This window comes from Chelonoidis abingdonii, chromosome 14, assembly GCF_003597395.2.
Source record: "Chelonoidis abingdonii isolate Lonesome George chromosome 14, CheloAbing_2.0, whole genome shotgun sequence".
NCBI classification, from domain to species: Eukaryota; Metazoa; Chordata; order Testudines; family Testudinidae; genus Chelonoidis; species Chelonoidis abingdonii.
The window spans coordinates 11,681,165-11,709,156 of NC_133782.1; the positions used below are offsets into that span (position 1 = coordinate 11,681,165).

General features: G+C 42.1%; 2 protein-coding genes across 7 annotated transcripts in view; one reads left to right on the forward strand and one right to left on the reverse strand.

Moving 5' to 3' along the window:
• Positions 1 to 45: 45 nt before the first annotated feature.
• On the reverse strand, positions 46 to 27,761 carry RAB22A (RAB22A, member RAS oncogene family). Its single transcript, XM_032782598.2, has 7 exons — positions 27,495 to 27,761; positions 25,030 to 25,109; positions 18,860 to 18,941; positions 11,510 to 11,581; positions 11,305 to 11,411; positions 3,555 to 3,664; positions 46 to 1,590 (listed from the first exon to the last, which is right to left on the reverse strand). The coding sequence occupies exons 1-7, from the start codon at positions 27,528 to 27,530 to the stop codon at positions 1,493 to 1,495; spliced, it is 585 nt and encodes a 194-aa protein (XP_032638489.1). The 5' UTR covers positions 27,531 to 27,761; the 3' UTR covers positions 46 to 1,492.
• Positions 27,726 to 27,992, forward strand: part of LOC116826091 (serine/threonine-protein phosphatase 4 regulatory subunit 1-like) — a 44,412-nt gene continuing 44,145 nt past the window's right edge. For 2 of the 6 annotated variants that reach the window (XM_075072235.1, XM_075072238.1), the window contains exon 1: positions 27,952 to 27,980. Coding sequence is in view for 2 of the 6 variants with exons in the window: in XM_032782594.2 (XP_032638485.1) it covers positions 27,974 to 27,980 (7 nt within the window). In the remaining 4 variants the exon portion in view is untranslated. Of the gene's footprint in view, positions 27,981 to 27,992 lie in introns of all 6 variants that reach the window. The other 4 variants (XM_075072234.1, XM_075072236.1, XM_032782594.2 and 1 more) reach the window with 3 other exon arrangements.

Below are 27,992 nucleotides of genomic sequence, written 5' to 3' on the forward strand. Positions count from 1 at the left end.
CTTAAACTCAAATATTGAAAATACTTTATTAGGCGCTTTCTTTAAAAAAAATTAGAAGTTCTCTGCTAGCTCTGGAGGAAACTAAAAATAAATAATGAAAATAGTATAATAGGATATGGTCAATTTTTAGTTTAATATAAAATGTAAGAAACAGTACAACATAAGCTAAAAGCTGATTTGCTGAAAAAAAAAATACCAAGTAATTAAAAAGTTATTTGGGCTAGACCCAGGAACCAAGAGGTAACGATCTACGCTACCATACGTGACTTGGATTTGGTTTCCTGTTCGTGTTTTTGTGCCTCAGCCAGCAAGGATTGGGTGCACTGCAGAGGTGATCTGCTCAATGGACAAGCCACATGCTTCACCGACAGTGACATCTACCAGCCATTTCGAGCAGAAATGCAGATGTGATAGGAGGGGAGCATCACCCAACCTTCTTCTGGAAGAGGTCACTGATTGCAATGTAAGACCTCACAAGCAGGGACAGAATTGTTGGAGATCCCCAGAGACTCTATCCATGGGTGAGGAATGGAAAGACTGAAGAAAGCTGATTTCTCAACTGCTTTTACATAATTTATAATACTTTAGGCATTGGTCTCATAAATATAGTACAAACACTTTACACATGCGAAGCAATAAAGAGCTTTCCCCCAAAATATTAAAGTCTTACTAGAACTACTGACGGCATCTGTTGTCTGTCATGCTCAGTTTAAATTTAAAAAGAGTTTTAGCTACGTTCTCTTAGACCACCATTTTTAATAGTAAAAATGCTTACTAAAAACAAATAGGTGCTTATAAATGTATCAGTTTGCCTTTAAATGATTAAGCCAGCATGAAAAGGTAAGATTGTCTATGATTTACAATTCATTGCTTGTTTGTTCATAATACTTTTAAATAAAAAGTGCAAGTGGGATCTGGGGACTGGATGGGCTGATTTGCTCATTTTTATCAGTAACTTACTTTGAAGCCATCTACAACCAATTGCCTCACTGTACTTTGGATTAGCTACAATTATATTTAAAATAATGCTCATTATAACAATTGAAACGGTAACAGAATAGCCTTAAAATTAAAGTCACTGTTTCAACAGGGCTCTTTCTTCCCCCTTCCCTCATCCCTCTGGACCACGAAAGTGCTCATTTCCCTTTTACAAAAAACATTACATATCATGTTGATTACAAAACTATTAAACATTTCAGTCCTACCATCCATATGTCAACATTCCTTTCACGCAAGGCCAAAGAACTGATGATGGATTCCCTTTGAATACAAGAGACACTATATGTGTTGTAAACAAACAGGCTGACATTATCATGACTGCAGTCTCTTCTGTGAGCATACAGATGTCAGATGAGCTGGTCCATTTTTATGGGACCTTGAAGTATGAACATCAGGCAGATAAGTTCTAAGACCAATAATATATACCCAACATAAACTATTAGCTTCCAAGACCACCTACTTTCAAAACAAGTCTGATTTTCTAAAGTATCAGTCAACAACAGCTGCGTTTTGTCACTGAAGGCTGTCTTCTAAGTTTGAAGCCCTTACTGCTAGATGGGGGGTTGGTGTCAGTTGATGGAATTCTACGACCTATAAAGAGGAAAAAAAATTTTTTAGCAAGAGTTACATTAATATTGAAACCACTTTTACAGAGCAACTGTGTCATAAACAGGTGGTTAAAGGTTAATGCCTCTTTTACCTGTAAAGAGTTAAAAAGTTCACCTAGCCTAGCTAACACCTGACCAGAGGAACCAATGGGGGAATAAGATGTTTCAAAAGGAAGGAGGGAAGTTTTTCCTTTATTTAGAGTTTCGGCTTCAGCCCCAGTGGAAAAGATCAAGGAACCAGCCTCTTATCAGAGTAGTAAGTTTTAGAAAGGAATAAATAGGTTTATGTTTATTTCTTTGTAACCTGTCTTATGCAAATAGAGAGAGAATCAAATTGGGTATTTTTTTTTTGTGTAACTAAATTTGTCCCCAGGGGAACATCTTCTGAGTTTTGAATCTGTTGTCTGAGAGAGTAGCTGGTATACTAATCTCTCCCAGAGATTACCTTTCTTTTACCTTTCTTTTCTTTAATTAAAAGCCTTTTCTTAATACCTGATTGATTTCTCCTTGTTTTTAGATCCAAGGGGATTGGATCTGGACTCACCAGGGAATTGGTGAAGGAGTCTCTCAAAGCTACCCAGGGAGGGAAAGGTTTTAAGGGGACAAGGAGCGATCCAGACACTGAAATTCTGGATTGTGGCAGTGGTACTAGATCTAAGCTAGTGTTCATGCAGGTCCCCACATCTGTACCCTAAAGTTCAGAGTGGGGAAGGAACCTTGACAATCTGATATCTGCATAAGCATTTAATCCAATGGATTGGACTTTGGAGGGAGCACCTCTTAAGGGCAGGTTCCCTTCTTTCCTGAATAGATATTAGGCTTTTAGGACTCCTCATCCCTGTTCTGGCCCCTTTTCTCTGTGTAAAAGTGCCAGAGTAGTGTATCAGATCTCACCCTATATCCCTAAGCTTAATGCTTAAACAACATGATCTGGTTGGGCATTTTTCAAGCATCAACATTTATTCAAAATCAACTAAATGCATAAGAAAAATAGCTTCCTGATTTCCTTAAATAGTTATAAAAGAATCAAAGTTGTAGTTAAAGTCAGTAGTAAACAAAATATTTAATTACTTCCATGGAGTCTAATTTTTTTTTTAGTTTAAATAAAAAAACATTAAATAGCTTCACAGTCATTTGACAACTCGATGTGTCTATGCAAGGATTACCTCTAATTTTATATTGTTTACTTGACTCAGAAGACAAAGCTGAGAGATATTTGCACGTAAGTGTTCAGTGTTTATTATAGCCATCTGAATTACAACTCAAATCCTCACTATAAGAGTGTAGTACTGCACTGCATTCTCTTGTGGGTACTGTTTGCATTTCTTCCACGTAAAAGTCAATTTACTAATGTAGAAAAACAAATTATTTGTGGTCTATTTGAGGGACAAGGTTATCAAAAATTTCCTAAAGGGAACCCACACAAAAATGCTTTGTTTTAAATCATATTTAGTAATTGTGGTGTGATAATTACAGAATTACTGCTCCCCATTAGCCAATTATGCTTTGGATAATAAATTCCCCAAATCAAATCTAAATACAGTGCTCTGATTGGAAATACTATTTCCCCTTCTGTATTTGTGAAGGTTTTGGTAACCCTCATGCATTTCCTTCCCTCACCCTTCAGTGACCTTGAACTACTAATTGAAACATTCACCAACGGATAGGGTAAGATAACACTGACTTTTATGACAGTGACCTGCTTGCTATTTATCCAGTGATGTGGATCATCATAGTAGGTTTAGAATCTCTAGGCAGAAGCTTTTAGAGGTCATAAGAGGACCAGAAACCAGCAGATCACCTTGCAGTTTTGTATCCCAACCAGTGGTGACAAATATGAACCCAATGTACTCTCAGCAAACTAGAACTACAAACTAATGCAGTAGTCAAGTTTCTGCTTAGGCTTCCTTCAGAGAAAAAAAAAGTGTTAACTAAAGTAGTACTTACTAATTTCTATAAAGAGTTCATTTATGTTAATTGCATTTTTAGCACTGGTCTCTACAAATATGGCATGGATGGAATCTGCATAGTCTTTAGCGTCTTTTTCCATGACTTCTCTAAAAAGAGAAAAGAAAACATTGTGAACAAAGCAGAAACATTAATTATCCCAATTTTAGAAAACTGGCTCGCTGCTTAATAGTAATTTCAAAAAGCGATTTAGTGTCAACTGTTTGGCATCCCATTCCTCATGGAGAGGTCAATTTCTATCCTCAGCTCATCTTTTACGTAACCCCAAGGACTGGACAATAGTGTGACCTGAACAACAGTATTTGGACAGCACCATCATATAAATTCAACAGCCATCACCATTTTCCTCTCTGGAAAATACGGATGTGTTTTCTTAAGAGTGCCAGAATGCAGCTCTGAAGTCAGCTGAGGAGGGAGGGATAGCTTTATTCTCAGAAAAACAGCTCAAATTACCGGAAAAAAACATGTTACTTCTAATATCCATCTCATTCAGTAGGAATCCAGACTTTGCTTACAAACCCTAATATCCTGCATCACAGCAATGTTTAAAACGTTCAGATTGTACAGACAAAAGAGAGACAGGAAATGAAAAGGTTCCCACAAGCATCTGAGCCATACTACATGGCACACCCTATATATTTTATGGTAGATATTTAACACTAGTGTCAAGCTTCACATTTACTGTAAACGTGAGTAGAAAATACATACAAATTAATTTTGCTTTGAGAGGTCAGGAAACTAAAGTTAACTAGGAAAGAACGGTACCTACCTTTTCGTAACTGTTCTTCTTTGAGATGCTCATGTCCATTCCATTCTAAGAGTGTCGTGCCCATCATCAGAGATTTTTGCCTTAGCGGTATCCATCGGGTCGCCAGTGGTGCCCCCTTAAGTGCCATGCTCATGTGTCAGTATATCAGGTGCCGCCGGCCTCACATCCTCTCAGTTCCTTTGGATGGAGCGAGCACTAGTGGTGAGACAAGAAGGTCCTGCTGAGACGATCTGCAAACATGTTCCTAGTCCCGGGCAGATGTGTGACTACCAGATGGATGGCATTCCACACATAAAAGTCCCAAAGGTGGATAGCTTCTTGGCAAAGGGTTGATGACCTGGATTTGCCTTGCCTGTTGATGTAATACATCACGGCAGTATTGTCAGTGAGAACCTGCACCACCTTGCCTCTCAGATGGGGTAAGAAAGCCTGGCAGGCCAGGCAAGCCACTTTGAGCTCCCTGACATTGATATGGAGGGCCAGATCATCTCGCAGCGGCAGCCTTGCGTGCTGAGCTCGCCCAGGAGGGCTCCCCAGTCCAGGTCCGAAGCACTGGATATCAGGGTCAGCAACAGGGCTAGGGCTGCGATGGGAACTCCCGGCAACACTGAGCCGGGGTTCATTCACCAATCCAGAGATGATAGAATGTGATCCGGCACCCTGACTATTCGGTCTAGGTTGTGCCTGTTGGGAACGTTAACTAATGCCAGCCATACTTGCAGAGACTGGAGATGGAGCTGAGCATGACTGACCACGTATGTACAGGCAGCCATGTGGCTCAACAATCACAGGCAGGTGTGAGCCATGGTGAGCGGGCTGTTCTTCACATGGGAGATCAGGTCCGGCATGGCCTGAAAATACGCCTCCGGAAGGAAGGCTCTGGCTCGCATGGAGTCGAGAACCACCCCAATTAACTCTATTCATTGGACTGGCCTTAAGGTGGATTTTTTCTTGTTTACCAATAGGCCCAGGTTACAGCAGGTGGAAGGCACCAGATCGAGGCTTCTCTGTACTTGTTCCTGAGACCTGCCCTTGATGAACCAATCGTCGAGATATGGGAAGATCTGGACCCCTTGACGCCTCAGGTAAATGGCCACTGGTGCCATACATTATGTGAAGATCCTTGGGGCCAATGAGAGGCCAAAGGGGAGCACTGTGAATTGGAAATGGCATCTGCCCACAATGAGATGGAGGAAAAGTCTGACCTTCGCTTATTTCCAAGTCGAGGGCGGCGTACTCGTCTCCTAGATCCAGGGAGGGGATGGAGGAGTCCAGGGAGACCATGCGAAACTTCACCTTCCTGAGAGACTTTTTGAGGCATCGCAGGTCCAGAATGGTCTGAGGCCCCCTTTTGCTTTTGAGATTAGGAAATAATAGGAGTAGAACTCCTTTCCTGTCATGTCCCAAGGGACCTCCTGCACTGTCCCTAGGCGCAAGAGGCTCCCGACCTCTTGAATGAGGAGTTGCTCATGAGAAGGGTCCGTGAAGAGGAAAAAGGGTGGGTGAATAGGAGGGAGGGGTGGCTGAAAACGGCAGGGTGTAGCCTTGTGACACTCTGTCCAGTAACCAGCAGTCTGAGATGACCCGCACCCAGACAGGGCAAGGAACAAAGACAGTCGAGGAAAGAACAAGGTGGATCCTGACAGTTGATTGGCGGGGGGGGGGGCGAGTCATTCGAGTGCACCCTCAAAATAAGTGCTTCTGGCCCCCAGAATGCTTTGCCGGGCCGGGCTCCTCAGGTGAGCAAAAGGAGGAAGGGTGGTGGCGGTTGTAACTTACGTCCCTATCCCTTCCCCTTGCAGATCCTGAACGAGGCTGCTAAGGCCTTGGTGGCAAGGGCAGCCAGAACTGCTCCTGAACAGACTGGGGCTTATGCATGCCCAGCAAGCGAAGGGTGGCCCAAGTGTCTTTTAATCCACGCAGCCTCGCATCCATCTGCTCTGGAAAAAAAAAAAAAAAGTCCGTTTCCACTGAATGGGAGGTCCTGGATCGAGGTCTGCATCTCTTGGGAGAGGCCAGTGGTCTGAAGCCACTAGCTGCGCCCCATAACCATAGCCATGTCCTACATTATTTGGAGGGAGCACTTAGCCGCCGTGGCACCCTCCTCCACCCGAGTACCAAATTCTTGGGCTAAACCCTGTGGGAGGTATTCCTTGAATTTATGAAGGGAGTCCCATAATTAAAATTGTATCTGGCTAGGAGGGCCTGATGTTTTGCCACCTGGAATTGCAGGTTGGCAGTTGAATAAGTTTTCCTCCCAAATAAGTCCAGTCTTTTGTCCTCTGTTTTTGAGAGTTGAGCTGGTGTGCCCCTGCTTGTCTTTTTCATTGGCCGCAGAGACAACTAGTGAGCTTGGGGGAGCACGGGTATAAAGATATTTAAATCCTTTGGCTGGGACAAAGTACTTCTTTTTGGCCCTTCTGCACGTAGGAGGGATAGATGACGGGGTTTGCTAGACGGCCTTGGCAATTTTGAGGACTGCTAGTGCGACACGGGCAGAGGTAGAGGCTGAGAGCACGTTGAACAAGGTATCTGCATGCTCAGCCATCTCCTCCACCTCTAGGCCCAAGTTCTTGGCCACCCGTCGAAGCAGGGCCTAGTGTTCTTTAAAATCATCTGGCAGACTGGCTCTTGAGGGTTCTGCAACTGCCTCATCTGGGAACGAAAACGACGACTGTACCACCAGGGGAGGCCCAAGGGCATCGTCTCCTGTGGGGGAAGGAGGTTTAGGGGTGGGTACAGTCTCCTCTGCCTCGACCTCTTAGCATGCCTCATGCACCCAGCCCAGTGCCATTGGTGCCGCTAACTGATGCTCTGAGGTTGTGGCAGATGAGCGGTGCAAAGGGGCATCGGCATCGGCATGACCAGCACTCCCCATGTGCTCCAATAAGGCCACTGCACTGGCCACTGGCCGTGCTGTCAAGGCAGTGCCGTTTATGTCGATGTGGCCCCAGGTGCCCTATTGCGCAGGTGGAGTCTGGGTGAGGGGCTGAACTGCCCTTTCATGCTGGAGGAATTCCTTCTTGTGACCACGGTCGGGCCATCGCCGTCTGAGCCTGCCTGCTGACTATCGCCAACTGGTGCCCAGAATAAGAGAATCAGTGCCAGTGTCGAGTGGACCAGTACTGGTGGGACTGGAGATGCGACGGGGAGCGCTCCCATGGGGCAGGCGAGCAAAATCTATGCCAAGAGGACAACTGACGGGAGGGCCAACAGTGCTGGTAGGACGGAGACCAGTGCCTTCCTTTAGGCAATCTCTGGTGAGATGGCAGGGACTGCGATCGTGGTGCTGGTGACCGAGGGCAAGCCCGAGAGGATCTGGGATGTCACTCCACCAATCTTCGGTGCAGAGGTGGAGACGCCGTCTTATCTTGGGGGATCAGCATCACTATACTGCCCCCTGAGGGTTCTTAGTGGCTGGCCTGCCCTTGTGGGGAACCTTTGCCATTTCCTGTGGCACATGCTGTGTCGGTGGCATGGGCAGAGGTTTCTGCTCTCTCGGCGCCGAGGAAGCTTGGGAAGGCATCTGTGCAGTCAGGGGGTTGGGTTCCATACCGCTCCCAGGAGTTGGTGGTGGACCTTTTAATGGGTTAAGAGCCCCAACCGGGGAGACATGGCTCCGGAGTGGCCAGGCGGCCCAAATTGGGTCTCTTGCCCGATGACCCATGACTCTTGCCTGGTGCCACGGAGCCATACTTTCTTGCTTTCTTTCTGGGCACCAAAAACAGGGGGTGGTGCTGAGCAGAGCTGGGTGCTGGGGGTGCACTGAGGCCAAGGTACTCGGTGAGTCTTGGCGGGATGGTTCGGAAGCCAGATGAAAGGCAGACTCCATGATGAGAGCTCGCAAATAAATATCCTGTTCCGAGTCCTGGGCTGAAAGTTGTTTTTTGTTTTTTTTACAAATATGGTACGTGTGATTCCACCACGCACTTGAGGCAGCTGCTATGGGGGTCACTTACAGGCACAGGCCTGTTACAGTCCACGCAGGGCTTAAACCTGGAAGACCAGGGCATGGTCGCCTGGGGCAAAGTCCCCGCTGGGACTATAACTTTAATTACTAACTACACGTAACTACTTAACACTAACAAACTATTTACAAGGTCCTAAGGCTTAGTCAGTAGAGTTGAAACTGCTAGCCTTTGCTATGCAAGAAAGGCACTCCGACTAACCACCAAATGCGGTAAGGAACTGAGAGGGTGTAGGGCCAGCATTGACTGATATACCGACACATGAGTGCAGCACTCAAGGGGGCACCACTGCTGATCCTACGGATACTGCTAAGTCAAAAGTCTCTGATGGCTGCAGACATGGGCACACGCACACCTAGAATGGAATCGACATGAGCAAGCACTCGAAGAAGAACTATTACTGTATTATTTTTGCATTCAGTTGTCTTTACGTTCAGTAAGCACGCTGTCTTGCCTAGTCAGCAATTATTAACATGCACTGAGAAGTGCACACTTCAGGGAAACATGCATGCTCTCAACCTCCTGAAAGCAATGCAAACTCTCAGACTCAGTGAAATTGTCTATTGTCAATATCCAGTACAATTTTCAGAACACATCAAAACATCTTATTGATTTCTAACAATTTTTCTCTCTAAAACTGGTCAAGGACGTGCTTCTCACAAAGGACTCTATGTTCCAAATTTCATATTCAACTGTTTCCAAGTTGTCTGTGTTTTATAAAATACAGTGCACAACAGTCATGCTCCTGCCCCAGCAAAACACATCCACCCACCCAAACAAGAAAAAACCAATACTGCCTGAGGCTTTAAGAGAATACTTCCCCTTAGGGCAGAATTTCAGCCAAAAATGGAATTAAAACAAGTACAAATACAATGGAAACTGTTCTGCAGCTTTAGTTACAGTGTGACTGGCAGTAAGTGCTAAAATTCCTTAAGTCACAATGCTATTTTCACATTACTCCTGGGGGAATTCTGTGCTATTGCATGCATGCATAATTAATAAGCTGTGCATATTTTTAATTTTTTGTGCAGAAAAAAGCTCTGCTGAAATATTGGTGCAGTTCCACCTTTCGCCCACCAGAGGCCGCTATGGTGCAGGAATAGCAGCAGCTCCCAGCCAGCTAGGAAAGAAAAAGAATCTCCCTTCTAGTACCTGTCAGGCCAGCTCAGGAACTGTGGAGAGACTGACAGCATGGGGTGCTGGGGGGAAATTAGACAGGGGCTCATAAGGATTAGTGGAGGAGGACAGACTGGGGCAGGGGAGTGGAGGCACAGGGCCACAGGGGGAGAGAGGTGCAGAGCCACATTGTAATTGGGGAGGGGAGGGGAGCTACATAGGGACAGGAGAGTGGCTGGATGGGGGGGAGGGGCGCAGAGCCACATGGAGACAGGGGGAGCGGGTGCAGGGATACATGGAGACAGGGACAGATGTGCCTGACTGAATGGGAGAGGCTAAGGGTCAGCCAATGTCTGCATGGGGGAAGCTCCATAACAATCCCTCCCCGCCCCCCCAAAATACCTGTTCCATACTTTTCTCACCCATAACCAACAATCTTCCAAGTTCACACCCAGGCTCCTTCCCAGCAATTTACTTCCCTCTCCCTCAGCTCTTTCATTACCCCTGATTCTCCCAAGCCTTTGCACTTGCTTCAGCGGGGTGCAGGAAATATGGTTCTGTATTGTAGTTTAAAATGAATTATTACTCAGAGCTCTGTATTAAGATGACTACTAAGGAATCTATATCTCAAAAACATTTCTTGAATCTTTTTTGTTGTCTATATTGTTACAGACATACTTGCTGACAGGTATTTTGAAATAAATGACCAAAAATAATTGAAACTGGTGTGATTATATTGTGTTATTTTGACAAATAAAATATGCAGAATTTTAAAATATTGCGTGCAGAAGTTTTAATTTATTGGCGCAGAATTCCCTCAGGAGTATCACATGTAGATTTAAATAGTTTCTATCTTAAAGTTATAATTCTAGTTAATAAAATTGAAATTTCTAGAGTAGCATGTACACTGCACATGGCCAGCCTGCCAAAAGTCATACAAAACCATCAGCATTTTAAGTATTACACTGATTAAAGTTAAGGAGCCCTGTCACTCACCAGTTTCAACAGGGAGTAGCGTGTGCACAACTTATGGTGTTATCAGGCCCCAAACCATCAGGAGGGACAGAACTAGGTTTGGCTTCACCAACACCAAGGACCACTACCAAGAACACAGTATTTGTCTTCTAAATATTTAGCTTTTAGTCATTTACTTCATATCAATTCATCCTTGGAGAATATAAACATGTTTCTTAAAGATTTATATTGGTGTTCGTTAGATAACTGAAATTTTAGTATTTTTTAAAATACCAGTGACTGAATTTTGCAGTCCTATCTCCCTTGGGATCAATGTCAACCAACTTTGCAATGGCTCTTTAAAAAACATATCTGCCTGTTTTAGCCGAGACCTCAGCTGTGGTAGTAAAATATAAATAAAGGAGAGGCGTGTAGGCAGGTCCCTTTCCCAACCTGCTCTGAAAAGAGTCCACACGTTACGTAGAATCCAAACTGATTCCCTTTTTGGGGCTTGGCTTCATTAACCAGACTTCAGTAATAAAGAAGTTTTCCAAGACTTGGCCGCCTCTAGAATTCCTTCCTCAGGACTTCATCCCATGTTCTAGATCCACTTTCCCCAGAGCAGCTCCCACCCTCTTTTATATTGGTGGTGATAACAAGGTACCTGAATCAGCAAGTCAGCAAAAACCCACTTAAACTTTCCCAGAAGGATCAACATTTGCTAATAAGATGAAGTGTTGCAGACATCGCAAGCCTTTCTAAAATGGGCTAGACACCTTGTACTAGTTTTTAAAAAGACTTGCATTTTTTAATTACTATATATCTTTCACGGCTTAGTAAATCCCTTAATCTTCCTAACACATATTTAGTACCATCACCTTGTATCTGAACTTACACCTGCACTGGACTGACATCAATTTACCTTACATCATTAAGGTCACACTTATTTCCCGCAATAGCTACAACAATGTTTGGAGGCCCATGTTGTCGAAGTTCTTTCACCCAGTTCTTTAATGTTGAGAAGGTTTCCTGGTATGGAGAAGGGAGACAGAATTAAGATTCAGAACTGGCCAAATAAAACATACATGAGTGTTTGTAGAACTATATTGCAAACCATCTCTTCTTACCTCTTTTGTGATGTCATAAACTATAATAGCTGCTGCTGAGCCTCGGTAGTACATTGGTGCTAAAGCACGGAACTGTAGGGAGAAACATCATATAGAATGGATTTAATGCTGTGCCAAAGATTGTGTGGCTCACTGACCAGTTAATCCAATTTTCACTGCTCTAGTATAGGAAACGAGTTTAGGTTAGTGGAAAATGTATCCTTAAATTTACAAAGAGACTGTCAGTAGGATATAAAAGCTTCACATGAAGCAATCTTAGCTGAAGGCTAGCCAGTGAATATTTCTGGGAGCTAGCAGTGCAAGATTACTGTAATGGACTATAATAAAGCCATATGATGACAAACAAAACTTGAGTTTATCCAGATTAAAGCTAGTAAAGAAGTGGTTTAAATCCCAAAAGAAGGCAGAGAAGAACTATAATTTAAACTTGTGAAGCACTCTGTTTCTCCAAGACCACTCAGTGTTAAAGAATTCAGTTTTCTTGTTACTATTCAAGCTCATTTAGGTGTGGAACAATGCTCCAAGGGGAAAAGTTTCTGTTCCAACGCTCCGCTTCAGGGATAGCAGGAATCTAGTACAAGAAAGAAGAAGGCTGCTTCTATTGAAGGTAGAGTATACTGCTGAATCTTATAGCAATGACTAATCTTTTGTGATAGAGAGGATTAAAAGAAAGGAATTAAGGGACAGGAGCAATACAGAATGTCAAAGGCATGAAGCAAAATTCTTAGACTTCATGTTATCTCAGGGCTTGGCTACATTCGAAACTTCAAAATGCTGCCACGGGAGCGCTGCCGCGGCAGCACTTTGAAGTGTGAGTGTGGTCGCAGCGCCAGCACTGGAAGAGAGCTCTCCCAGCGCTGCACGTACTCCACCTCCTCATGGGGATTAGCTTGCAGCGCTGGGAGCCGCGCTCCCAGCACTGCGGCACTGTTTACACTGACGCTTTACAGCGCTATATCTTGCAGCGCTCAGGGGGGTGTTTTTTTCACACCTCTGAGCGAGAAAGTTGCAGCGCTGTAAAGCGCCAGTGTAGCCAAGGCTTCAGTCTCTAGTTCATAGTCCTCAGAAGAGCCAGGTTGTAAAGGCCAAATTACAGAAAGAAGCCTGATAGTAGTTATGTGAGGTATGGGATGGGCTACCCCCATTAAAAAAAAGATCTGTAGCTATACAGATATAGACAATACACAAAGGATATATGCCTAATTTTGAACACTAAGGGAGAGGAAGGGTAGGGTGAATTGAATACATTTCTTCCTTTTCAAGATACTCATGTCGACAGAAGGAAAAATAAAAAGAACCAGTGTACATTACTACCAACCCAAAACATCCTGAGAATGGCTTAAAAGTGAGATTAGCCCCCTTCCCCCCCCCAAAAAAAACAAACACACACACACTGTTGTGTTCTTTTTATTTACCGTCTGGGATTTAGGATTAATGTTTTCAAGCTTTTCCCCTTCAACCAAGAGAGTTGGGGGGTGAGAGGGAAGAGGGAGTTAAGAAAGAATAAAAGCTGAGAGTCTTACAATCACCTGACCCCTGAAGCAAAGGATTTAGGATACACACCAAATATCATAAGATTTACAGGAAATCTAAGGACTTCGCAACACTGACAATTGCTACAAATCTGGATGAGCCTAAAATACACAGATCAGGCCACTATCCTTGCATGAATGCTACTTGCTTTTTGATTCATAAGAAACTGCAATGGTTTAACACATGCTTGGCACTATGAAATAATTACTGCTTTAGATGCAGTGCTCAGAAATTCTGCTAAGGTAAGAAAAAACAACTCATTTAGCACACTGAAGTATCAGTGGAAGAACAGAATAACTAACTGACATGCAGTGTTTTGATGTATGGCTTTATATACACTGTTTACTACTCAATATGAAATCTATAGATATAAAAATCATGAAGACAACGTAGCTTTTCACAAAGACTTATTTGGTTATAATAAAATACTAGTTTTCTTTTGGTTAATATAGTTTAGCTGAGAGCAGTTCTATACATCCTAAAAATCTCCTTTGTTATAAAACAAAATTCCAACCCATTTAGATTTGGCTTCCAAATTTCCTCTTTTGAGAATAAGTCTTTACACGAAGTCAACAGAATGAAAATAAATGTTTGAGAGGTGGGAAAGAGGAAACACACGACTCATCCAAGAAGGGTGTAATATACACCCCCCTTCCCCGTAAGTACTTAGAATGTAAAGGGAAACATATTTGATAAACCACTACTCAGACTATTTGACTACCTGGTTTTTTGATGTCTATTTATGTTGGGAAAAATCCAGCTTTCACTTGCTGATCTTGTATTACTCATTTCCTGCCTGCTAACATTTTGATTTCTTTTCTCACCTAGGAATAGTCAGCAGTTAAAAAAAAAAAAAAAAAGGTTTCCCTTTAACAAAACAGATGTTTCCAGAAATTACATTTTCTTTCAGCTGTCTGTTCAAAGAGTTCAGCTTTCTCGCACTGCAGCCCACCTCTGATTTGAGCTTAGACACAGAATTACCAGTGAGAGTCAGTATAACACAAGAATTTGGCAGCATGGACAATAGCCAAAACTCAGATAGTGGTTGAAGGCAATTTCATACTAACTTTAGTCAATGAAAGAGAAATAGTTACTTCTGGAACTTGAGCAGAAGTGCCCCAAATGAAGTCTTAAATTTAAGTGAGATGTAATCCAAAAATCACAGCTTCCATCAGCATGAATACAGACATGGAAACTATGTCACCAAGAGAAACAGAGTAGATAAATATGGACCGGGGGAGAGGAGATGCTGGCTAGTCAACACCACACTAAATTAATGTTTTCTGCATTTGGGTTCCAAGACATCAGAACTTATTGGAAATACAGTTCTAGAATGAATAATTGAAGTAGAGAGTAGGCTGAAAGAAAGAAAGAAGAGGGAAAAATATCTTGACAGCAACTAGTGTGTTTTCATTTTTAAATACTAGGCCATTATTTGTAACAATGGAACAGACACTTGAGATATTTTAGTGCCTTACAATGCCAATTAAGGCATACTTTACAAGTAGTCAGTGATCTTCTAACTTACTGTTTAAATCTGATTAAAAAGTTTGAACTTGTGGTCAGTGGAAATACACCCAACCTGAATGAAACTGCTTTACAACAGAGATATGTTAGTTGCAGACAATCTGCATTTCTAAAGTCCTTGATTTTTATCCCTTCTTGTCAAATACAAGAATTCAGGGACAAAGGAGATGGAGATCTGTGGGAAATAAATTTACATCAGGTGAAATATTGTGTTCTAGCTTAAAAATTAAGCTGTTGTTAATCAAGGTGTTTATAATGACAAGGAGTTGTGCAACCTGCTGAAAAAGAACTGCTCACTGATAAGCCTTGGAAGTGCATTGTTAAAATACAGTAAATGGTAAAACTGAAATATGGGGAACAGCAGATGATATTGGTTCACATGAACTCAATGGTTCATATGGACCACTGCATCTATGTTTTAACACTGTGTTCAAATCCTGATGGCTGAGGTCATATGTGGTTTGATGGCAGTTCTCAGTAAACCTGAGAAAGCCAATAATTTATCCAAACCTCAACAGTCACTACACACTTTGCAATTTCTGCTGAAGGCGGCCCAGGAACAGAAAACTGTCATGGAAGTTTCAGGGCAGGAGATTCACTGATAGAACTGACTAGCAGCTTTGATCAGTCCTTTCTATAGTTGGTCCATCCCAAGCCAATGTTCTTAACCCTTCATTTTAAGGCACACCAAATTCTTTGGCTGTACAAACATTCTGCAGTAAGATTTTCTCCACACTAAGTTCTTGAAAGTTCATAGCCAGCTGTGTCAAAGTAAATACAAATTAGATCTTATCTGGCAGTCGTACAAACATTTTCGTAAAGAAAAAAACAAAACAAAAATAAAACAAACAGTACCGGTATTGGAAAACAGAAAAAAAAAATGTTGCTACTATTCTTGTGTATGAATAAGTCCTGGTTCTGTGATGCATTACATTATCACTATCTCTTTAATCCTTACAAGACTAAGTCTTTTGAGCCTGTAAGCATTGTCCAGATTAAGTACAGGTAGTATGTAAATGTAAGGAGAAGATGCACAAGTGATTAACAGTGTAGTTTATCATCATCAGAGTGGTATTACAATCACTGAAAACTTGATATAAAATCCAATATCACATTCAGCACTTGATATGAAGTCAAGTGTTGGATTAAAGACCCCTACAAGTCACATGAAGTTATGATAAGGGAGTTTACCATGGTTTCTAGTGGCTACCCAATTTGATTGATGGGCAAGTGGAAAAAACAAAAAGCCCTGAGCTTGGTCAGTTTTTCTTTCCTGGGCCAACAGAATGTGGGGGCATCACATATGTTCCCTAATGCACAAGAGAGTTTTGCTCTTACACCAGAAGCCGCTACTGATAAATTGGGTTATTAGTAAGTAACTTGTGCTATGACATGGGAGTTTGTATTTGACTGAATTGCTATGAAGCATTAATGCTTCCACATTTAAAACAAAAAACTTTCAGTTTAAAAGGATATATATATATAAAGACACATTGCCCTGTCTGATCATTTGGAAGGGTGGAAGTATTGTTTGTGAAGGAACTCTGCCTAACTTTAAACATACTGTCTGTGTGCGGCGGGAGGTAGGGGAAGGGAGAATGAGGATGCATGGATGTAGGTGAGCTTGTAGATTCAACAATAACTGTCAGCAGCACTCTACAGTGGAGGTCTGGTGAAGAAACTAAGGTGACACTGGCATGCTCTTATGAAGTGTCAGAATCTTGTTCCTACATCACTGTAGTCTCAAGATGTATGTTCTCCCCTAAAATAACCCCTCACCCTCAAGGTGTGGAGGGATGAGTCTACAGAATCGGCAGCTCTGAGTCAGAGGTGGGGCAGGAGGTGAGGACATCTTCATCTCTTCCACTTAGACAAAGTGTAACTACTTGCATGGAAAAAAGAAAAGGGCATCACTCCAGGGATAAGACTAGAAGAGAGGAAACATTCACTTCATACAAGCCGACAGCACCAATTGTCAACCATTTGCAGATATAATTCCTCATAGAATGTAGTATGCTGAATCCGAAGTAGGGCAGTCTCCCATTGCTTTCAAACGTGATTCAAATTAACAGAATGAAACTCTAATGCGTAATAGAAATCCTTTGCCAAACAGCTTCAGGCATGTTTACAAAACTTTATACATAATTGCAACAACAAAAGTTGTTGCTGCCTGTAGTTCACGAGCAAGGTAATTAGTATGCAGCACAAAGACATTTCCTCCAACTCCCTTTTTAATTTTAGTTTGTGTGCTTGTAAGTCTTGAATAAATACGTTGCATCTCCTCAAAGGTGTGTATGTTGCAGAAGCAGCCATCAAGTTCTTCTGGAAAGACTGCCAGGTTAAAATTTGTATTTCAAATGAAAAACTCTGACATGAGCGTCAAACAATCAGATTAGAAATGAAAATTTAAAAAAAAAATCAAGTTCATAAGAACGGCCATATGGGGTTAGACCAAAAGTCCATCTAGCCCAGTGTTCTGTCTTCCGACAGTGGACAATGCCAGGTGTCCCAGATGGAATGAACAGAACAGGTAATCAACAAGTGATCCATTCCGTCGCCTGTTCCTAGGTTCTGGCAAACAGAAACTAGGGACACCATCCCTGCCCATCCTGGCTAATAGTCATTTATGGACCTATCCTCCATGAATATATCTAGTTCTTTTTTGAACCCTGGTATAGTCTTGGCCTTCACAACATCCTCTGGTAAGGAGTTCCACAGGTTGACTGTTGTATGAAGAAATACTTCCTAAGGTTTGCTTTAAACCTGATGCCTATTAATTTCATTTAGTGGCCCCTAGTTCTTGTGTTATGAGAAGAAGCAAACAACACTTCCTTACTTACTCTCTCCGTGATTTTATAGATCTCTATCATAACTCTCCTTAGTGGTCTCTTTTCTAAGCTGAAAAGTCTCAGTCTTATTAATCTCTTGTCATACGGCAGCCATTCCATACCCCTAAACATTTTTGTTGCCCTTTTCTGAGCCTTTTCCAATATATCTTTTTTGAGATGAGGTGACCACATCTGCACGCAGTACTCAAGATGTGGGCGTACCATGGATTTATATAGAGGCCATATGATATTTTCTGTCTTATTATCTATCCCTTTCTTAATGATTCCCAACATTACATTTGCTTTTTTGACTGCCGCTGCACATTGAGTGGATGTTTTCAGAGAACTATCCACAATGACTCCAAGCTCTCTTTCTTGAATGGTAACAGCTAATTTAAACCCCATCATTTTATATGTATAATTGGGATTGTGTTTTTCAATGTGTATCACTTTGCATTTATCAACACTGAATTTCATCTGCTATTTTGTTGCCCAATCACCCAGTTTTGAGAGATCCTTTCGTGGCTCTTCACAGTCTGCCTGGGACTTAACTATCTTGAGTAGTTTTGTATCATCTGCAAATTTTGCTACCTCACTGTTTACCCTTTTCTCCAGATCATTTATGAGTATGTTAAACAGGACAGACTCTTGGGGGAACACCACTATTTACCTCTCTCTGAAAACTGACAATTTATTCCTACCCTCTGTTTCCTATCTTTTAACCAATTACCAATCCTTGAGACACCATTTCCGCTTATCCCATATTATTCCACCAATATTATTGTTTCAAATGCAGTGTATAAACACCTAGGCCCCAATCCTGCAGACATGTAAATGTCTGCTTAATTTTACTCCTATAATTAGTTACAACATTGAAGGCAATGGGACTGCTCATATCAGTAAAGCTACACAAGTGCATACATTTGCAGAATCAGGGCCTTAGCTTGTGCAATTGAACTGGGATGATCGGTGTTGCAGAGAAATGTTCAAAGCCAAATAGAAATGCTTCTGTGAAGTAAAACTATTGCCAAAAAACACCACCTTGCAAGTCTGTTTTTGTAACAGACACTGTCCATTTGATGAATATAACCTGTTTTTTTTTCTAATCCTCTTGATAGTTATAGCTCTCGTCTTATCTATATTCTCCTCAGTTGTACCTTTTCTAATTTGTCAATATCTTTCTCATAACAGTGTCTGAAATTGTGCTTACTATTGTCTCAGTAGACCTTTTCATTACTATAAAGATGTTACATAAATAGGGTATCTTCACATTTTCTAATAATTTATTTCCCTAGGGGAGCCAAATAACCAAGGTGAAAGATGAAATAAGTTATCATGGGCTTGTCTCCAGTGTACTTTGAAAGAATCATGCGTGAAAACATACATTAACATGCATAATTTACAGAATTAGACCACACAAAAATCTTTACGAACTAAGGAGGAAAACAACAGCTCTACTTACTCGTTCCTGTCCAGCTGTATCCCAGATTAGGAATTTATGCAACTCATTTTGATACTGCACAGTCTTTGTCATAAAAGATGCTCTGAAAGATTTAGTGTAACATTACCAAAATGCAAATACAAAGAAAAATCTATTTCTAGCATAACTAATGTTTATATATAAAAGGTCAATATCTTCAATTAACTTTAACATCATAATTTAGGTCTTTTTTTAAAAAAGTGAAGTGCTTTTTACTATATATAAAACTGATTAAGATCATCATACATAATGTTTGAAATTAATTACTGTGCACAGGATCCAAGCAAGGATGCATGCACCAATTAGGTCAAACGTACACCACTTAAACAGTGGTGAACTCCATCCTAACAGAATACAGTACAAAGGATCAGAGAGGGGATAAGAAGCCTTGTAAATTTGCACTCTTCTTTCTCTTAACTTTTCAGTTGAAGGTGAGGGGATGCAGATTTTGTACCGCCACAGAGGCAGCTAGAGAGCGAGTGGTGGTATTCTTCACCCCTTTCTCCCTCCCAAAAAGGACCACCATAACAAATTCACGAAAATACACATGAATATTAGAGGAGCTACTGAAAGGATACCACATGGAACCTCTGCACTAGCCCTTGCTGGACTTATGTTGACAGGAAATTTGGCTGCCATCTCCATTCTGGGGAGTCCCACAGAGCAGAGACTGAGAGCAGGTAAGTTAATGCTGACTTCCCACCAAAATTTAATGGGTTTTTGGGAGGTGAATAAGGCAGTGGCACATGCTGCCCCCAAGCCCTCTCCCCATGAGTGTACCCTGAAACCTGCAGATTCCCTCCACTTTCAAAAGAAGGGCCATAAAACTTCCTCCTCCCCAGCTCCCTAAATATATATAATTTTTCTGTGCAGGAGGATGGTAATGAAGGGGCTTCAGGATAAGAGATTACCTTTTTTTTTTAAAAAAAATAATCTGCCATGACCAATGCCAGGATTCTACAGGTGTCCTGCAAGAGTTGGATGACAACTCCAACACCTACCATGGTTACTTCATAAGGTAAACAGTTCCCAGCTCTGCTTTAAGTGTTACTTATATCATCCACTCTTGGAAAAGAAACGTTACACTGAATTTGGGTCTGCAGAATAAGTGTACAAGGTGCCGTAACTTTTTATTTTTTGGTGGCATGTGTAGTTTGTTAATGCTTTGAGAGCTCAAACAGTTTCTTTATATTAGTTTTTGTCTTTCAAAATACTGCATATTTACCAGGTAATTAACATAGGAGCTAGGGCCTCATAAAATGTCTTGCGGACTTCAATAGGTCACACAGCAATTGAAGTTGCCTGCTGAACTATGCTATGGCATAAAGGCCTCTGTGAACTTATCAGACACTAGCTTAAGAAAAAAAAAAAGTGCCAGATAGGGTGTGAATTTTTCAAGGCCCTGATCCTGCAATGAACTCTACATAGGATTCAGGACATGCACAGAGCCCCACTGAAATTAGGAGTCCACCAATTCAAAACTTATTACAGAAATGAAGCCAAAGGGTGAATGTCTTTAGCACAGGATGCAGTACTGGACACTTAAATTCAGTGACTCAGGCTTTAGAGTCCTCCTGGGCTCTAAGTATTGTCAGGTCACAGAAGCAGGACCGGCTCTAGGAACCGGCAAAACAAGCAGGTGCTTGGGGCGGCACATTTCCCGGGGGCGTCATTTTGGCCATCCTTTTTTTTTAAACTCACTTTCTTCCCTCTCACAACACTGCAGAAGCGGAACCATGGAGCAGCTGGCGATCCAGCATGGGAGCTGAGAACCCACGGACCCTGGGAGCTGTAGTCCCTTGCCTAGCTCCCTGCCCCTATAGAGCCAACTCTGGAGCAGGGAAAGAACTAAATTTCCCAGCAATCCCTTGGCAGCTATCAACAGGAAAGGGAGGGGTAGGGAGTGAGGTAGCTGACCCACGCTGCGAGTTGAAAGGGGTGGCACTGTGAATGGAAAACAAGTGTACCCAAGGAGTAAAAGTCTTTGCCCCAGATGTCCCCTTCAGAAGACTTCCCCAAACTGCATTAGGGATACTGGTGTGACCTCACCCTGCAGCCCACGAAGAAGGAATTGGGTGGACTAAATGGACAGTGCACCTCTGTATCTGAAGCCTGGCAAGGGAGGTACGTGGATCCCACAGGAATTTAAAATGAAAAGTAAGGGAGGGGAGGGGAGGCTCTGCTAGGGGACTATGGCAGCTTTAGATACAGTACCAGGCACGTAGGAGGATTTCTACTTCTGAGCCATGGAAGCAGAAATTGACTTTTCCTTTCCAGATTTAGCTAATATTCAGAAAAGAAATCTAGTACCTGCCTTACAGATTTGAACACCCTCAAATTTCAAGAGTGCTCAAGCTCAATTTGGGCAGCTGTTCCTTCATTTCTCCCAAATCAAATATACTGATCCACTGTAACTTGCTGTAGAAAAAGTAGAATAAGAAATGAAGAAGCAAGAAATGCTTCCCAGTGGTTTTTAGGACTGGAATTGCTATTTTCAACAGTTATTGCCTTTTTTTTTTTTTTAAAGTTTTATTTGTTTAAAAGAGTGATATTGCATTGGGAAATTCTCCATAGAAACAAAGAGTGGAACAAAAGAATAAAGGCATCTCAACTTTTCCTCATTTATGTAGGACAGTCTTATAATATCCATCCAGATATCCTCCAATCACACAAGCTGAAAATTGTTCCACTTTACTGCAGTTCTGTAACCATATGGGAACCAATCCTGTCTGTATTCTGTGCACATCCAAAATTCCTGCTGAATGACCCGCCCTGGGAGCGAGTTACCAGTGACCCAGGGCTGGGACAGCAGGAGGGTGCAGGTTAGGGGGAGAGCCCAGGGCTGGGGCGGCAGGGGAGTGCGGGTGGAAGGGGGAAGGAGGGAGCCCAGCGCTGGGGCAGCAGGTGATGCAGGTAGTGGGGGAGCCCAGGGCTGGGGTAGGGGGCAGACAAAAATTTTTTTTGCTCAGGGCCGGCCCTGCATAGAAGTTATGACTATAAGCCCTTCATTATTTCAGTTACACATTAATGGCAGCTATAGAGTATATCAACTCAGTTCAACAGTAAGGGAGCATAGAATAGTTAAGTTTAATGCATTTGTTTTTAAAGGAAAGCAGAAAGCTCTCAAGTTCTCCCTGGAGGTTAAAACCTCCCATCACCTCAGATGATTTAGCTAGAGTCTAACACAAAGACTGCAAGATTTTAAGTTTCCTTTAAACAAGCTGAACAAAAGGTTACAGTGACCTTAATACGAGTTAATACCGAAGCACAAGGGTAAGAGAGCCAAACTTCAGTGGATTTAAACGTAACTAATTATGTACTTGAGCAAAGGATAAGGGAAAGCAGCATGTTTAAATAAAGTTTCTATTGTAGGCATTGTTAGCACTGCCACTTTCTTACATTATAACACTGCTGCACAACAAGAAGGAGGTAAAGCGTGCAGACCATGAATATGATATCCATTAACTGATGATTGTTAGTGTGTATTTAAAGTGTGTGGATACACATTTTAATCCATCACTTGAAAAACAGTCATTTATACACTGTAGTTTAATGCACAAAGGGGGCACATTTAGGTTGCACAGTTAATTTAAATTTTCTATTTTCTAACTTTTAAAGTTTTTAAATCTAGGAAATTACACTCAAAAAAACAAACTGAAAAACACAGATTCTATCATGTGACATCATACTGACACCCACATGGTTCCAGGGCTGCCCAGAGGATTCAGAGGGGCTGGGATCTTTGGCGGCGGGGGGCCCCCCGCTTCGGCGGCAATTTGGCAGCCGGGGGTCCTTCCGCTCCAGGACCCGTCACCGAAGTGCCCCAAAGACCCGTGGCAGGGACCCCCCGCCACCGAATTACCGCCGAAGACCCGGCACTTCAGCGGCAGGTCCTGCTTTGGTGATAATTCAGTGGCAGGGGGTCCTTCCACCCTGGGGTGGAAGGACCCCCTGCCACCAAAGACCTGGAGCGGAAGAAGCTCCAGGGGCCCGAGCCCCACGAGAGTTTTCCAGGCCCCCCAGAGCAAGTGAAGGACTCCGCTCCAGGGCCCCCAAAAAACTCTCATGGGGGTCCCTGCAGGGCCCAGGGCAAATTGCCCCACTTGCCCTTCCCTCTGGGTGGCCCTGCATGGTTCATTGGCCAGACTGGAACTGTTTGAGCTACTGGACAAACCTCTACCACTTGAGTTAAAAGATTAACTGAAAGCAGTAGTAGGTTGTTAGACTGTATGTGGACCATAAAGGGGGGGATGAGAGACACTTCACCATGGGTTTCACAAATATTTGCGGACAGCAGAGGAATGGTGAGACTCAGGAATTTGAGATTCCATTCCAGGCTTTGGAGGGGAGCGTGATCTAGCAAGCACAGACTCTTCTGCTTGTTTTGCTGTTTTGGGTACAGATACTTCTGCCTGTTTTGCCAAAGCTCGACCCCTTCCATCCCATATGTTCCAACCTGTCTCAGTCTTATCTCTTTGTCCATGCGCTCTTCCAGCTTGAGCTTGCTATCCGAGTCTTAGTTTCCCCTACTACTCCTAATCTCTCCCACTCCTCACAGCCAGTACCAGTTCTGTCCCCTTACGCTAATTCCCTCTCTCCCAAGTCTCCTTGCCCAGGCAGTTCAAGTTATACTCTTCTGGCTCCTTGTCCAGTCTGTCTTTTCCTTCTCTCCCACTGGCTACACATCTTAATCCACCCCCACTCCTAATTCTCCCCCTGCATCATAGCTCCTTGTCAGATCTATTGCCCCCTTTTTCTTCCCATGATGGATTCCTAGTCCCAGTCTCCTTGTCCGGCCAAACTCAGTCTTCCCACTCACCCCAGTTTCTCATCTAACTAAATGTCCTTTTCCCCCACCACCTCCTCTTAGTGCTCTGACTGAACACCTTTAAATAGCTCGCCCGTAATGACTATAGCTGCAGATAATGATTCTCAACTTTTTTTCATATCAACACAGCTTTTCCATACCCTCCTGCCCCCACATCTAGCTGGGACTTCCCTGCTCCCACTCCATTTAGTAATATAAAAAGGGCAGAACGCTCACAACCCCTATGTGAAGAACCTCTACGGTAGATTAATTAACAGATAAAAACTTGTAGTCCGTAAGTTTTATGACATAAAATGATATAGCTTTTGTTAATAAAAGAACAGGATTTCTAAACAGCATGACTGTATTTAACCCAAATTTCTGTACCATAATTAAAACACAGAAAAGGAAAACTAGATATTTCAAAGGAATGAAGGAAACACTTGATCTTTATTAGGAAGTGTTATTGCATTTACCCCATTTTGTTAGTTAAGGGAATATGCATTTTATATTAATTGAATTAAAGAAATAGCTGGGAAGAAGAAAAAGATGCAGTTGACAAAAACTTTTGAGCCACCCTAGAAAAAAAATCTATGTGACTTTGTTTTTAACATTACTGTTTAAAAACTTGAGCAGCCTATGGGTTACTGTACTCCATTATTTTTGAAGTTCAAGAATGGTGTCTCAACATAAAGTGGACATAGATTTATGTTCTTCTGTTGATGAATGAGAAACAGATATTGATGTTTGCATCAGCAGTAGAACACACTTGTTTGTTCATAATCCAGAAATCCTAACAGGATATTTTAGTTAAGATTATTAATATAAAAAACAGAACAAGATTTTAAACCTGCTCTACAGCATAAAAACTGAAACTGCATTTAGCACTTAGCATTTTAGTCTTTAAGGGTATTTAGAAATCTCAGTCACTACAATACACTGTAAGGCAGTAAAAGGGTGGATTTTTAAAACGACCTTATTTCCATGTGCATTAGTTATGACTGGGTATTCAAAACTATGCACCTGTGTATACAAATGGAAGGTTATGTATGTAACTGGTGATTTGCATGCAGTTTTTACTACATGCAGTTTTGCTGGTCAAGCCACAAATGACTGGCCTAAGGTCTCACAGCAAGTCAATGTCAGTACAAAGACTGAATTCAGAAGTTCCTGACTCTGACTTCAGCATTCAGAGCATGCATTTTTCTTGCATTGAAATGAAATTTGGATAGATTTAACTTCTGCTACTTCACGCAGAATGTGTTTCATATGGGACTCTTAGGGATTAAATGACACATTCCTCTATCTTATTTACAATTCAAATATATTTTATTTAGTGTCTTACCCTATCGTTGGGTTGATGTTAGGGTCAAAGCTGTCTTCTACAAATCGCCACACAATACTTGATTTGCCTACACCAGTGTCCTGAAGAAGAACATAGCAGTTACACCAGTGGGAATTTAACTACCATAAACAGTTGGGAACATTTGGACCCCAGTCCCGCAATAAGCTCCTCATGGTAAGACTAACCCTAGTTCCTATAGAGAGCATCACTGAAGTCAATGGGGGTCTAGCCAAGTGGAACAACTCTTAGGATCAGTGTTTTAGTAATCAAAATATTTCAGTGCAGCAAAACTGAAAGACTGAAGGGCCATAAAATAATATTTATGTTGAAAATAGGAGATAGCACTGTTAAAGATACATTATCCCAAAACAGATATAAAAGACATTTGATAACTTTGGATAAGACTTGAACATTATAGCTTTTTGTTAATCTCTTGAAACAGATTATTCTGTATGTTCCCCTCCCACCATGCCTCCCCCACCAAAAAGTCTGCCTAAGTGCTTGGTTTGAATTAGGGATATTCATATAGGAAATCGAGAAAGAGCTGCTGCTTTATATGTCAACTGTTAAAGTGTACATCTGTAACTGAATAAGGTAATTAATACATACAAGTAGATCAAGTCACAATGTTACAAGCATTACAAATACATTTCAGCTTCTGAGTCATTGAGTCCCACCCTATTTAATGAAAGTCCTTAACATCTTCTGAGACATACCTGAAACTAATATTTTCTTTAATCTCACAGCCTCATGGAACAAGAAAGGAGGAAGTCTAATTTTAAGGTGACAAACCACGTTCTAAACCACACCTTAGAAATTTAACACCAGGTTGTCTGTGTGTTTTGAATAGTAACTAGGACAACTCAGGCTTAATAAAAGAGAAACAAAAGACATGCTTCAAATTGCATCTAAGTTAAGACGTCTGATTGCTCACATGCCTTTATTCAGGTTTCAGATGGCAATTTAGTCAACATAGCTGAACCACTTCACAATCTTTAGATGATAGAATCAGATAATCTATACCCCAAATTTAAAGTTTTGAAAAAGAGTTTACCAAACCTAATATTAAGAAATATCTGAATAAAACAAGAAGCTTGCTTTAATTGAAGCTTGCTTTCTGCAGTGTTTGCTGCCCAAATTTAAAAATATTATTAAAGCTAATGTTAAAAAATTATATAATACACAGATTAAGAAAAGAGTGTCTGTACATCTGGGTATAGAGCTAGATTATCCACAAATACCAAGTTTATTTTTAAAGTCATAAGATGCTAATTATGCAATATATAATATACTACAGCACTAATTTGTACACAATTTAAGTTTGTGCTAATCCTCTCGAGGCTCTCGCTTCTTTTTTGGGAGAGGAGAGGGGAATTCAAACATATACTATACTTGTCATCTACATATTTTAGTGTTTAACAAATAACAATACAAGTCACAGAAAGTTACAAAGAAGAGAAAGGGAGATGAAAATAAATAAAAGTTTCCTGGCTGAGACATTTAGAAGGGGAAATTTTCTTTGTTGCTCTCGTATTCCCCCTTTTCCCACTCCATAAAGATTTCACAGGTAGAGTTTGATGTAAACAAAGGATAACATATATAGCAAGCAAAATTAGAGAATATATACCAATTTTCCAGGGAAGGGGAACATGACTATCTAGAACCAGGAAATACATAGTCTTACCTGTCAAATTTCATTTGTTTAGGAGCAGACAGAACCCCCATTAGAGTGGCTCCAGGAAAAAGCTCCAATTGACTTCAATTGGATTTGGTTTGGAGGACCCTTGACTGGGAACACTAATTTTGGAGCTAAGAATTTTTAAAAACGTCTGTCTTTTGAGATGAAGATTTTGCCATATATATGTATATATTTCTACACAAAAATTAAAGTCTCACCTACATTTGTTTTGAAGTCTCCTTCACCCATTACCTAGTGTTTGGAGAGGGCTTTTGAAGCCTGAAAATGGCATCAAGTGGCATAAATACAAGGGCTAAATATTATTCAAATGATCAAAACCTTGGACAGCATAAGGAGCAGAGCAGTTTAAACACAGGCCCATTTTTTAAGAGGGGAGCCTCGAAAATAAAAGTGTGTGTTATTTTGTGTCTCAGACACAGACAACAAAAATTCTTCCTCGAGAGAAAGGCTTTACTAGGTGTTGTGGAGCGTCTCAGTGGCGCACACAAACAGATGCTGCAGAAATCAACATGAGCACTGGAAAGAGACGAAAATATTTTCTCATCACAGGAAAAACACCGTCACAAACCACCTTGGCTTTAAAGCCGTTTTAAGGGCTCTCATGATCACACATGGCAGAAATCCCCCCTCACTTTTCAAATGAATCCCTCTGTGAGAGAACTCCCCTATCCCCTCCCCCCATTCACTAAGACCACCGGGGGGGGGGGTGTTATACAACAGACACCCCCTTCCTTATCACCCCAGATACACCCAGCAGGTCACTTACCCCCAGCAAGCAAACTTTCAGCTCCCTCAGAGCCATGGCCAGGGAGGCTGCTGCCTTAAAAAGAACCAGAGGCGCAGCCCACTATCACCATAGCCCCCAACCAGAGCGCACCCGCTGAGGAGCCCTCCTGGGCACAGGCAGCAGGATCTCCCGAGGAGACAGAGGACTCCCCTCCCGTCACTGCTTACAGGTAACCCCCGCTTCTCAGGCGCCACACACCAGACGCCATCTTGGGCAGCTCATACGAGTCACCTGACTACCCCCCCCTTCCCTCAGGGCCACACTTTTTTAAAGGCTGTAATTTTTTCTGTCTCCTGGGGCTAGCTGGACGCTTGGGAGTCACCTGCCTCCCGGGCAGCATTTGTTTATTAAATCTAGTGAGTGGGGGGGGTGGGGTTCAGCCGGGGTCAGGCAGCGCAGGCAGCTCCGCCCTCTGCCCGCCCCCCTCCCCCGTCTCTTTTCCCCATGTCCATTCCAAGATGGCTGGTAAGCAACTCT

Coding starts and splice junctions, on each gene's coding strand:
- RAB22A (XM_032782598.2), bottom strand. CDS start 27,530: ATGGCTCTGAGGGAGCTGAAAGTTTGCTTGCTGGGG. Junction 25,110..27,494: donor TGAAAGTTTGCTTGCTGGGG/GTAAGTGACCTG, acceptor GTTCTTCTTCAG/GACACTGGTGTAGGCAAATC. Junction 3,665..11,304: donor TGTGACCTTAATGATGTAAG/GTAAATTGATGT, acceptor TTCTCTTTTTAG/AGAAGTCATGGAAAAAGACG.